The sequence below is a fragment of the Callionymus lyra genome, chromosome 1 (assembly GCF_982586985.1).
Source record: "Callionymus lyra chromosome 1, fCalLyr1.hap1.1, whole genome shotgun sequence".
Lineage (NCBI taxonomy): Eukaryota > Metazoa > Chordata > Actinopteri > Syngnathiformes > Callionymidae > Callionymus > Callionymus lyra.
The window spans coordinates 10,733,776-10,745,810 of record NC_141818.1 but is presented as its reverse complement, the minus strand read 5'-3'; the positions used below and the strand labels follow the sequence as shown (position 1 = coordinate 10,745,810).

The 12,035-nt window shown below is 42.6% G+C and overlaps 1 protein-coding gene across 12 annotated transcripts in view; it reads right to left on the bottom strand.

Moving 5' to 3' along the window:
• Positions 1–12,035, bottom strand: part of ank1a (ankyrin 1, erythrocytic a) — a 79,974-nt gene that overhangs the window by 1,097 nt on the left and 66,842 nt on the right. For 9 of the 12 annotated variants that reach the window (XM_087792687.1, XM_087792690.1, XM_087792688.1 and 6 more), the window contains 13 exons: positions 11,726–11,822; positions 11,427–11,655; positions 11,223–11,351; positions 11,032–11,151; positions 10,881–10,968; positions 10,629–10,703; positions 9,800–9,931; positions 9,564–9,713; positions 4,819–5,458; positions 4,342–4,672; positions 2,343–2,426; positions 1,996–2,142; positions 428–526 (listed from right to left, as the gene is read on the bottom strand). In XM_087792687.1, the coding sequence (XP_087648813.1) occupies positions 455–526; positions 1,996–2,142; positions 2,343–2,426; positions 4,342–4,672; positions 4,819–5,458; positions 9,564–9,713; positions 9,800–9,931; positions 10,629–10,703; positions 10,881–10,968; positions 11,032–11,151; positions 11,223–11,351; positions 11,427–11,655; positions 11,726–11,822 (2,294 nt within the window). In that variant the 3' untranslated portion in view covers positions 428–454. The remainder of the gene's footprint in view (positions 1–427; positions 527–1,995; positions 2,143–2,342; positions 2,427–4,341; positions 4,673–4,818; positions 5,459–9,563; positions 9,714–9,799; positions 9,932–10,628; positions 10,704–10,880; positions 10,969–11,031; positions 11,152–11,222; positions 11,352–11,426; positions 11,656–11,725; positions 11,823–12,035) is intronic. The other 3 variants (XM_087792684.1, XM_087792692.1, XM_087792685.1) reach the window with 2 other exon arrangements.

Here is a 12,035-nt window from a genome sequence, read left to right as displayed (position 1 = left end):
GTCAGTGAGTCAAAGAGCATATTAGTTTAAAAAATCTACTCTTATAAAAAGTTCAGTCACTCCATATAAAAGTATGTATTGTATATAAAAGGCAACTTTTAAACCATTCTTACATGATTTAGTTCGTTTTTCTCTCTAAAAAACATCCCGTCCTGTTTATACTTGTGCTTGTATATTTAGTTTAATGTCAAATGCTTCTTCACTACCCTCACACACACACGTACAAGACAACGTTTCATAAAAAATTAATGTTAAGTAATTATTTTGTAAAAACAGATGTTTTATAAACGTTTTGATGCATGTTTGTCCAATGCTTGATGTCATTAGTGATCAATTTACGGTCCATTCAGGTCCATTTAATCCAGCAGGTCTGGATTAAATGAGTTAGCCCACAGGTCAGAATTGGCTCTGTGGGTCAGTCCCATACCTTCAGGGACGCAGCGCTCAGTCTGCCTCACTGCTTAACTCTCCGCAGACTGGCACATTTCACTATCTGAGCACCCTTCTTCACATCCACAGAATCGGGCTACATCAGGGGGGTTCGGGAAGGGGGAGAACAAGAGGGCGAGGGAAGTTAGTAAAAGACAAGGATGAGGAGAGATGAGGAGTCTCAAAAAGAAGGACACAAACAGTTTGAAGGACATAGAAGGAACGGAGGGAAGAAATGAAAGACAGGAAAAGGCAGAAAGGTGAGACAAAAATCAGTGCAGAGGAGGAAAATAAAGGTGGAAAATTATGTCCAAACATCAAGAAAGTGACGAGACAAAGTAGGAAGCACGTCGCAGAAGAGACAGGATCAGGAAGAGTTTAGAGAGGGAATAATTCCTAAAAAGAAAGCTAGATTCACACATTAATGGTGACATTAAAATAATAGACCGCCGATCCAAGGAAGTTCTAATGTGTTTAAAACCATTAAGAATCTTTGATAATCTGTAAGATTGAACCAGACATGGTCTATATTGCAGTGACACATAACACGGTTCCAACTTAACAACTTCAGACTTGAACGAAACGACATGGACACAGGTGTGTAGTAGTCTCTTAAAAGTGTAGTAAACAAAATGTCGTGTTTCACTCCTTGTTTTTCATCGAATCTTTAAAAAACAAAAAAGACCTTGAATCAATAACAACATTGTTTATCAAGCTTTATTTCATTTTCCAACAGTATTTAATCAGATTTTGCTTAAAATCTTATTCATTTATTGCTTCACTCCTTGTCTTTTGTGGTCCTTTACATCACTCAAACTATGTCCTTCTCACCAAAACCTGTCATATCCTTCTCTTAAGGTCCTATAAGACATCTCATCTTCCTTCTCTTGACTTTATATTCAATCATATTCACTACACTACGGTTCAATCAAAGCGTGCACATTGTGTTGTGTTGTTCTTCTCCACTACGTTTCTCTTGTCAGTATTTATATCACAGTCTTAACAAAATCTTAACGTTAACCTGCAACCCTGAATGAACTTGACGTAACATTTGCGAGCGTACAATGGAGGTCAAAGAGCAATGAGAAGCTGCGACATGGTGAAGTGACTGGAGTGAACGATGGCGTTTGACGACTATTTCGAACTTCTTGGAGGTGGACGTTTTCACATTAAACCTTTCATGTGTCCTTACCGAGTCAAGATGTTCCGTTCAATTTAACCACCTTAAACCAATGGTCATTTGCTAACGTGCTAACAAACCTGATTTCTCAATGTAAACAACTTGAACTTAATCAGTTTTTAAGAAACATTTTCATTGATAGTCAGGTTTGTAAAGCAAAATACAGGACGGTCTCTTTAAAACGTGACAAAACTGAAAACAATCACATATTTGCTAAGTATATGCAACACTTTTTATGAGTATGTGGAGTCATGCAAGGTAGTTTGAGTGAACTGTTCACAGATTCCCTGCTTTTATATGCATTACTGTTAAATTAGAATAACAAGACCTGATCCTACTGGTCTTGAGGGCTCCTGGGTAATTACATGAGAGCATCAGAAGCCCACCTTGCTGCTCTCCCGGCCCAGGATAGCGTAGCTCATGTACTGTTCGGCTTCTCCCTCCAACTCGTCCTGAAGAGACGTCTCCATGGTCACCTCCTGGACCCCCTCTTCGCCCGAGCCCTTCCCTCTCCGCACAACCTTTCTGACAATCTGTCACACAGCCACAGGGAGTGAGTAAAGTAGCAGCTTATTTAAGGAAACACTGCATACAAAAGTGAGAGGTACATTTTGAAATCAGTGAAACCAAATTATGCATTAATAAAAAATGAAAGTTTTTGATTTGTATTGATTAAATCAACTGTAGATTTCGACATTGCAATGCAAGTACCAAAATAATTAGTTTTCTGCACCTTTTTCGTGACAATGTTTCCATGTTCATCTGTAAACTGCTCCTCACTGACTTGCTCTCCGGGAAGATCTTCAGCTTCATCACCCTGGTGAAAGAAATGCATTGAGAAAATAATCCACATGCCTACCTTATATCTGCTGATTTAAAAACTCCTCAACTGATAACAAGACCACTGATGCAGTGTCACAAACCTGTTGAAGCTAATGGTATTGATTGTAATGAGTTGTCGTAACATTTAAATGCAGCTAATTATTGCTCGGTGACATTTTAAACGATGAACCCATTGCATCTTTCTGAATGTTGCTTGACCACATTCTTGCAAGCCGCGAACAGCTCGATCACAAAAAAGTCTCCGACCTCCTTTGAAGTCAATGGAGTCACAAGTGTTGGCAGAGTCCATCTGGCTTTTTAATAGAACTGCCATCTAAACTTACTGCAACCGGGGTGACCTATTTCCAGCCGACACACAAGGCCGCCTTCTGGTCCACAGTAATCGGAAGAGTTAGTCTTAAGTTTCTAAGCAAACCTTGTTGATTTTGAGACGAAGAAAAGGTTTGTCAAAAACCCTAAAACGATAGGTAGAATCTGTATGTCGTGCAGAAGGTACCTTCAGAATGACTCTCCTGCGAACCACTCTGGTGGTAACATTATCCTCTTCGTCTGCTACTCCGTCCACCTCACCAAGCTCTCTGTCCAGCTGACCATGTATGTAGGTGAGAACTGAGCGCACCGAGCCACTAGCAATGTGAAGGACATTCTGGCAGCTGATGACCAGGAAGGCAAGCAGCACAAAGCTGAAGAGTAGCTCAGTCACCAGAGCCCACATTGCTTCAACGAGACTGCTCCTTCACGTACACGAGTCAAAGCGATCCAAGCCTCCAGAGACTCCCACTAGATGGTCCAACCAGAGAGCAGCTGCACCTTTAGAACTTCTGTTGCCTTCTGAGTAGTTTCCTACTCATACTCGCCGAGTTCCCTTCCTGCAGACCTCTGTTCCTCCTCCTGTCAGCTGTCACGTCAGGACTATACAGTCAATAGAAGTAAACACTCCCACCACCGCTTCTGTGTCCTCTAGACCACGTGGTCAGGGGGTTAAATATATCTCTGAACCTACTCTTAGTTAAATCACCCTCACCGTCATTCACCGATTCATCACGTTCAGCAAATGACACGGATCAGATAACAATGATAACAACATTGTCTCTCAACCAAGTAAACTCCAAAAGATAATTTTCTGAAATCAATATATAAGAAATATTATTCCCCCGAACTGCCTTTGTCACAGAATCGAGTCGCTAAAATTAACACTTTTTCAGCATTGATCGTCCTTCATGGAGTGATGTGACAAATGTTTCGATACAGAGCCAACAATGGGGCGTGACGGGGTTGAGATCATGTAACACCAGGAGAGGGGCCTGTGCAGTTGGGGATGGGGGTTGGGGGGCAGTGGTTCTATATTTGGGTGGACCTTCCTCTTATTCCATCTTTGAGGTGAAACTCTGTTTTCTACAGTAGGATGAGGTTATAATGGAATTTTTGTGTGAAATTGTAATTAATAAAAAACTCCATTATGGAGGCAACATTTCTTAAAATGGTGAGTAAAACGTATTTGGGAAAACTTTTTTTAGTGGGAAAGCTAAGAAAATCGACATTTTCTTAGATTGTGAAATTGTATTTTACTTCTTGACAGATCAATGTAGCGTAATTATCCCCAGGTTTTTCCCCTGCCAATCACTAGTAACACATATAACACTCTCTTTAGCACCTATACGCTTTTTACTTAAAAAATATCTTCTTTCCTGATCAATCTCTTTATATGTGTTGCTAGTGTCTGCATGAAAACGAAAATCTTAATCCCAATATAGTCATGAACATGAGTCAGCCATCTTTCAGCCCTTGAGTTTGACCAGTGACGTAAAAGATGTTGCGTCAGAGGTTTCTGTGTCAAACTGAAACATTTGGTGTAGTTAATTTAGAGGGGCCACAAACAAAGGCCTCACCTGATTTTGTAAGCGGACATCATCCCAGCCGCTCAGCTCTGGTACTCTATGCGGGAAGCCCAAACCCTTCTCAAACGGTTGTGTACCACGGAAGTGTCCCCGCAAGATTTCCGAGTGTCCCATGTCCCTTACAGGTTGAATCAACCCTTCCTGTGTCTGGTCCACAGCATTACATACTGATGACATCATTGTCTCCATAGCCTGTCGGGTATTAGGCTGATTGGCCACCCAAGCTTGAGCATTGGTGACCGGGGTCCAACCTGGTCCACTCTGTTCCTGCAGGTACGAAAGGAAAGATCCACTACCAGTCCCGTTTCCACCATTGGACGACCTGAGTTGGTAAGAAACAACACCTCAGATTCAGATGCCTGGGAAAATGGCTGAAGCTCCGAGTTTTGGTAGGAATTTGAAACTTTTTAACAACAAAGATGAAACATGCAAAACGAACTGCTGGAAGATGAAACTAATGAAACATACCTGTCTCCATTGCGATCTGGAACACAGCTTACACCAGGCGACTCACTCAACCGAGCATACACTCTGTGCTGTCCTGTAACAAGAGAAAGCCCTTCCTCTGAGCCCGTCCCTCTTGATCCTCCTCTTCCAGCTCCATCCGCACCAGTCATGTTAGTGACTGCTGATGTCTCCGAACTTGCCTCTGACCCCTGACCATTGTTCAGACCATTAAGATTTATCCCAGCAATGGTGCCACCGAGTGAGGCAGGGGTGGCGGTGCTGAGTGAGTCCACACCCATCTCTGAGTCGTCTTCGGGAAGCTCAATGGATCCACCAAGCACCCCACCGCCTCCACTGGTTGCACTGGCCTGACTGGCTGGTCGGCCTAGACTTCCGTAGGGTAACCCGAGCAGACCTTCTGAATCATCGGCATTGCTGCATTCTAGTGAGGAGTCCTCCACAGGCACCAAGGATGGACTGTGGCCTGATGGCCACACCTGCACATCAGACATCTCCATAAGGGTGTCCTCCTCAGTGGTGGCAATTGGTGCACAGTCCAGACTGGAGACTTCTTGCCAGTATGGCTCAGCACCCAGGGGGGAGGGCAGGCTGTACTGCATGGAGGCCGGGGAGAGAAGCTCATCCTGGGCGAGCCCATAACCTGGAGCGAGACAGAGAGAGGCACACTGACACCCAACCTCCCGCCTCGCTCCCCCCCTAACCCCTAAAGCACCTGGTCCCTGGGAGGGGGTAAGTGCCCCTGGCCAGGAGCTGGGCATAAAGGGGGGAGTAGAGGAGGCTGCAGGGAGAGAATTGTAATGGATATAGGGAAGGCCAAGACAGAAGAAGCTAGGATAAAGGTGCAAAGATGAAGGGGTTCAAGAGCAAAGGCCACTTTTTGTCAAGCTGAGTCAGCCAGTGCTGAGGCTTGGAACAGCAGCGGCAACAGCAGCCACCGCAAAAATGATCTGGAGAGACTCGAGTCCAGGCTCAGCAGTGACTGATGCTGCTGCTGACTGCCACCTGTCAGGGGGATGGTCAGGAACTATAGCCTCTGCCACCAACCTGGGATGGGACACACACCTGTCCTGCAAGAACATTGCATTTAACATGCCAACAACACACACTCTCATCTTACACACCCACTCACATACTCACCTTTGTTTCAAGCATGCATTCAGTGTCGCTAAGAACAGGCAGGTTAATAATTTCAGGCTGATAAGCATGCACGCAGGCAACCTCAGTCACTCTTGACCGTTCACTCTCTGTTCTTGACTCTTTTCAGGTTTTCCTATTATCACAATGACTACAAACATATGAGTAAGTCAATACATATGGATAAACAAACATCATACTTACATTACTCTTATAAGTACCTTTACAGATGTCGGCTAAATAATTTTTTACATGTGTGTATTGATGGTTTTGTTTTTACATTGTACCTATACAAAATGTTCAAAGTGTTGAAAGGGCACTTTGGTAATGAACTCAGGTCACCCCGACAGCACAGGCCTCAAAAACTGCTCAGTCTTAAACAAAAATAAAACATCTTTGTCTTACATTCTGAGGCTATTTTTTGAATGTAATGTCACAGTGTTTGTGTAGCACGGTTAAGACTTTTTAAAGATGAAAATTCTCACTAAGTACAGATTTAACTGTTAGCTTGGAGGATGTCCCCTGACTGTGTCAGCCAACTCTTCGCATCATGGACCTAAAGTTAAATTTTTTTAAAGAATGATGCCATCTGGTTATGTAGATGAATAATGGAATAAAATTGTAGCATAAAACGACAGAAATTAAAGAATGAAGTTCTGTTTCTACAGGAGCTGACATGGAATATGTGCAAGGCAGCATGTGAACCGCAGCTCGCAGGCAATCTGTTAAGAACCGCTGACAGTGCAGATATTTGCTACACAGTGTCACAAGAATAACCTCTTGAGATAGTTTCCTCTTTTAGCCTGAAGCTTTAAACTGTCCCTGGCTGCGGTGTGAACGGCACAGAAAAAATAAAAATGTTTTATTGTTATTTTTGTTAAAGTTTGAGTGCCAGACGAACTGTCGTAATTTCCAGTTGTCTCCTCCCGTGCTCAAGAAAGTAGTGTTCAATTAACAAGCGTGAAACTTGTGAATTGAGAAGACGAACAACCACAGATGTGACGGTGAAATGCACATTTACCTGCACATAGAAGAGTGAAAAGCACTAATAGTACATGGTATGACAGACACAAAATGCTGGCAAACACAAAGGTGCTTTCACTGGCTGTATTTACACAGGGAGCAATAATCACTTATTTTTGTTGCATGGAATATTTCCCAGGATGAGTCAGTGGAGCTAGTGATAGTAGGTATGTATTATTTTCTTGATATTTTATCTTAGTTTTACAGAAAATGTAAATCGTGCTGGAAAAAAAGTGTCTACTGTTTCATTTAAATATGGTGCTTTGGCTTGTTGTCGGTGCAAGATCAGTATCGGTGACGATTACAAAGGCAACATGGCGGCAAACTGGAGGCTTTAGTGACACTAGCAAGTAATCTGCTGACAGTTGAAGGGTTGAGCTTATTGCTGCTTATAGCAGAACATAACCTTTTGCTTCAATGATTTATTGCCATCTTTGTGTTGCTCTTCATGTAATAATAGCCACTGATTTGCACAAAGTGAAATAAACACTGAACACAACACCGGACATATATGTGACTCACAGCTTGTAGACACAAATCCATTAGATGGACATTTTGCGTATCGGTGATATACACCAACGCCACAGCATTCATACATGAGTCAGTACAAACACACTGTTTACAAAAAAAAAGGGTATCAGACCCTTTTTTTTTTTTTACACCCTATAGTATTGGCGAGGAGGTAAAACGGTAGCTTCACTCCTGGACACATGCCATGCAGAGACGGGAACTATTTCAGATCAAGTGCCAGAATCAAGTTAGTCCAACCTGGGTCCAGTGCAAACAGAAGAGGACACAAGAGAGTAGTGGAAGTCGGCCTCGTGCACATGCAGTTTGGAAGGAGATTCAGAGAAAAGGTGCAAGAGAGAGAGAGAGAGAAGGAAATAAACAAGGACAGAAACAGAAAGAGAGTGAGGGTCACCTCCCCCCTCCCAGTGGGTGCTGAGTACACAAGTCTAGGTGAGGAGATTTTGGTCACAGAGCGGACATTCAAAAAAGTGGATTACAAAGAGTCCCAAAATAAAGCTCAAAAAAGTTGCACTAAAAAAGAAAATGTAAAGATATGGGTCAGAGGTCAACATGAGGTTGGTATGAGGTCAGAGTTCGGAGAGGAGTGAGGAGGAAGAGAAGGGTGGCTGGGCTGCAGATGACAAGTCCGGAGAAACACAGAGAGGGACAGATTCACTGGAAATGAAAAGTGGGCAGAGGACATTCAGTGCAACCGCCCTCTTAGAACTACTGCTCATGCAGCCGCAGGCAGGAGACCACGAGTGTCCTGGAAGATGTGCTTTTAGTTCAGTATCTAGTCAAGCGTTTGTGGACAGGAGTGTTACAAACCTTTGAACGAGTGTGCAGTTAAAGATTGGTTAGAGCCCTGAGGGAAGACTGTTACAAAAATGTAATAAATACATTTTCCCCCCCAAGAAGAACACGCTAAAGTTGCATTGATCAGATATAAAAACGGTATCTTGTACTGATCAGACTAAGCTACATTTTTGATGGTTTCAGTGTGATTTGGACACTGTAGAAGAAGTGACCGGAGCAGAGAACAGAGCAATGGACGAAAAAATCGACTGATACATCTAGTTATTCTTCAGAGGTAGTATCGGCCTGATCAGAATCAGAAACTTTTATTGCCAGTGCTGTAAACACAACATCGGGATTTTAGTAAAGGTAATAAACAATGCTTAGATGCTTGCCCAAGAATATAAAGTTCTAGTAGTTTTAAACTACATTTGCAAGCTAACCAACACGTCCAGTTACACCATTCTTAATTGAGTAATATTTTATAACAAACTTTTATACTCTCTCTGTAAAAGCAGGTGAGTGGTTCTCGCTGTATATCCTAACTTAACTTTAAAAACAAATACAAATCCAGAAGTAAAATCAAAGCATGACAAAGAAAAATAACATTGCAGGTGGATTTCCTCTTAAAGCAGAAGGTGTTAGTAGAGACCTGCTGATACATTATCAGGTTTTGTTATCCACTGCGTAGGTCAAAACCTGATGCTAACCACTCCTTAAATCTCCATGTATCGTCTGTGATTACCGTAGCGAAGCAGGGAAGCCTCTGGAAAGGTGGGCGGACGAACATACATGACGGATACATGATCGTCAGATTCACAGCTGCTGGTGATCTGAAGGTCACTTTTCACCCTTCAACGCTCATGTTAAAGTTTCCATGCATCGTTACATCTGAGTCCAGCTTAGAAGGTGATAGTGGAGTCAGGCCGATGCAGGGAATACATATGTGGAGGAAACATGAGGAGAAGGAGTGAAACTGTTTTGATGAGTTTTGTTCTAGATCATGTTTGACAATGTGTGAAGTTATTTTCTCTTTTCAAACGCAAGTTTTGTATTTAACTTAACCTGATGGCGGAAAAATCTTTAAAATAATTTTGCGATGCAGTCGGGGTTTCCTGAGTCCTTCTGGGTGTTGCTATGGTAACATTTGTTGGTGCTGTCACACACTACTGCATAATCGTGGTTCAGAACTATTTTTAGGAGGGGTCAGGGTTTGTGTCATCATTAGGAGCTTCTAAGGAGGTTAGGAAAGGGTCTGTGTGGGATAAAGTGAGGAACCTTACCATTTGTGATTCCTGGAGAGAGGTGTTCTCTCTCTCGGCGTCTGCTCATGTCTCGAGAGCCTTGTCTGGTGGGCTGCGGGGGCTGACCCTCCAACATGTTGACTATGTCCATACGGTCGATGCTCTTCAACGCCGTGTATAAACTTTCCACTAGAACGGATAAATATAACTAAAATCTGACTGTAGGTGTTTATGGATACGTGCAAACACTTCATAACACATTGTAATTCACTGACTTTTTGCCCTCTTGCCCTCCCGTGTGGCCCACAAGTTCAGCAAAGCAGAACTCTGTTCCAACAAAGAGTTTGGGTTCTCCACACGGATCTTGTTGATGTCATCCACACTCAGCTGGAGTTCCCGAGCCAGCTCTGCGATGTAAAGAAGAGTCTTGTTCAACTCAAACAACAAGGTTTATTTAGACAGTTATTATTTAGCAACTCACGTCATATTTGTTTAAACTATCAACTTTCTATTAACTTTTATTGTTTTACATTTTCTGGTCCACAAAGTGTCGGCCCAAACTGCTCCTTCTTCAAACGTTTTTGTTTTTCAATTGGTTACTTTGTTTACAGCGCAATAAAAACTCTAAAGAAAATAACATTCAAACAAAACTTACGGGATTGGTTAGAAATTGGCCAAATTGATAGATGTTGGTTTTGTTACGCAGTTTAATCTGGATCTCTGAAGTTAATCCTAACTTGACTTTACAAAATGTGTTGTTATTTCTCTTAAACATTCCAAAGTTATACAAGGACTTTGGAATACAGTCACCTGTGGTGAAGTGTGGACTAAAACCCCCCGGTTTGTGAGTTTGAAAACATAACCTACTTTGCTAATTATTCAATCCTTTAAATTTTCTTATTAATTTGACTCTACATAGTGTTTCATAAAGTCATGTGAAGTAAGCCCATTAGTAAATGGTAAATGCAGTTCTTGCCTTTTCAAAAATGTTGCCCACCAAAAACTGAACTTAGTTTGGTTTGGTTATAATTTTGGGGCTTGTTTTATAAAAGTGGTAGCTTCAGAAGTGTCGTGTAACATCATTGATCTGTTACTACTTCTTACCAGCCCAACTCAAGCCCAACTGTTCTGCAATGACGGCCATCTTCAGCTCAGTCCTTTCCATGGCACTTAATGATGCTGCAGAAACCCAAACAGACGTAAGCAATCAACTATTATTTAGTCACATGACACATGACACATAAGCAACTAATAAAATCTTAAAATAAATAATAAATGCTTCAGTAATGTCGTAAACAACACGACTAACAAGGGAGGTCAGCACAGACGTCAGGTCATCAGTGATTTAGTTCTCACCCATTGCAGGTTCATTTAGTGCACTATATCGTTCTCTGAGGGCCAAAGGTGTCAGAGTTCTCCGCCTGTCTTCACTTCCGATTATCTGCTAAATGATATCAAAGTTTAAGTCACTCTACACAAGATGTTTGAGAAGATATCTGAGCGTCACCTTGATACACGGAGGCATGGTGATGTTGAGGTTACAGAGAACATGCTGGTTGTCTTCGTACTTTGTGGATTTGCGCAGGAAAGACAAAAACCCGGCCGGTTCTTTACTGCTGTCTCTCACCTTGAGAAGCACAGTGGCAGTCGTGTTAGCATGTGAACGCAATGATGGAGGTGAAAGGTGAGTGGCAATACCTTGACAGAGACTGGAAGTCGGTTATCTCTGAAGGCCTGGAAGCTGAAGCAGCGTGGCTGCTGCGTAGCCTTTCTTACTGGGATGAGATTCCCTGAACATTCCAAGTGTAGCGGCATTCCCTCCATCACCTGGAAGAATTACAAAATGTCAAAAAATGAGTTGGTTCTCTTGTTTAGATGTGTCCAAAGGGCAGGTGAACCGACCTCTATGTCTCTGCTTCGAGCCACTTCTGTGAAGTTCTCATGTTGTTCGAGGGTCTTGTCCATTTTGTCGTCCGTCATGCAGTAGCAGCGGAGTCGGCCTTCACGCAACTCGTTCATCTTGGCAAACACCACGAACTTCGCCATGTACGGCACCGCAGACAGTTCTCTGTAGAGCAGGTTGGCAAAGGAGATGGCCTCGGCTGTCCGGGGACAGTCTGCCAGCCAGAACCTAAAGAGCATCGTAAATTAAAGTGCTGCAGCTTGTCAGGAAATTGCCTAGGTGTCCTTGCGCAACTTACCGAGCGGACACATTGGTGGTAAAGTTAGCGCATTCTTTAGAATAGATGAGTTTAGTGGTCCCTGTGATGTCCTCCCACTGGGCTGATGCTGTTCCACCTGTGGTAAGGTACCAGGGAACATTCTTTTTATTTTGGGACATCGAATGATGAGTGGAAATTTGTACTATATGGTACGTCTAGTATTATATCACTGATTAGTAAACTTTTTTGGCCAAAAGTGTGTGTATCTCACAATAACATCTAACAATATCCTTAACCACATGCTTAGTGAGAACACTTGAAAACAAATCAATACAGGACTTCCTGGTTT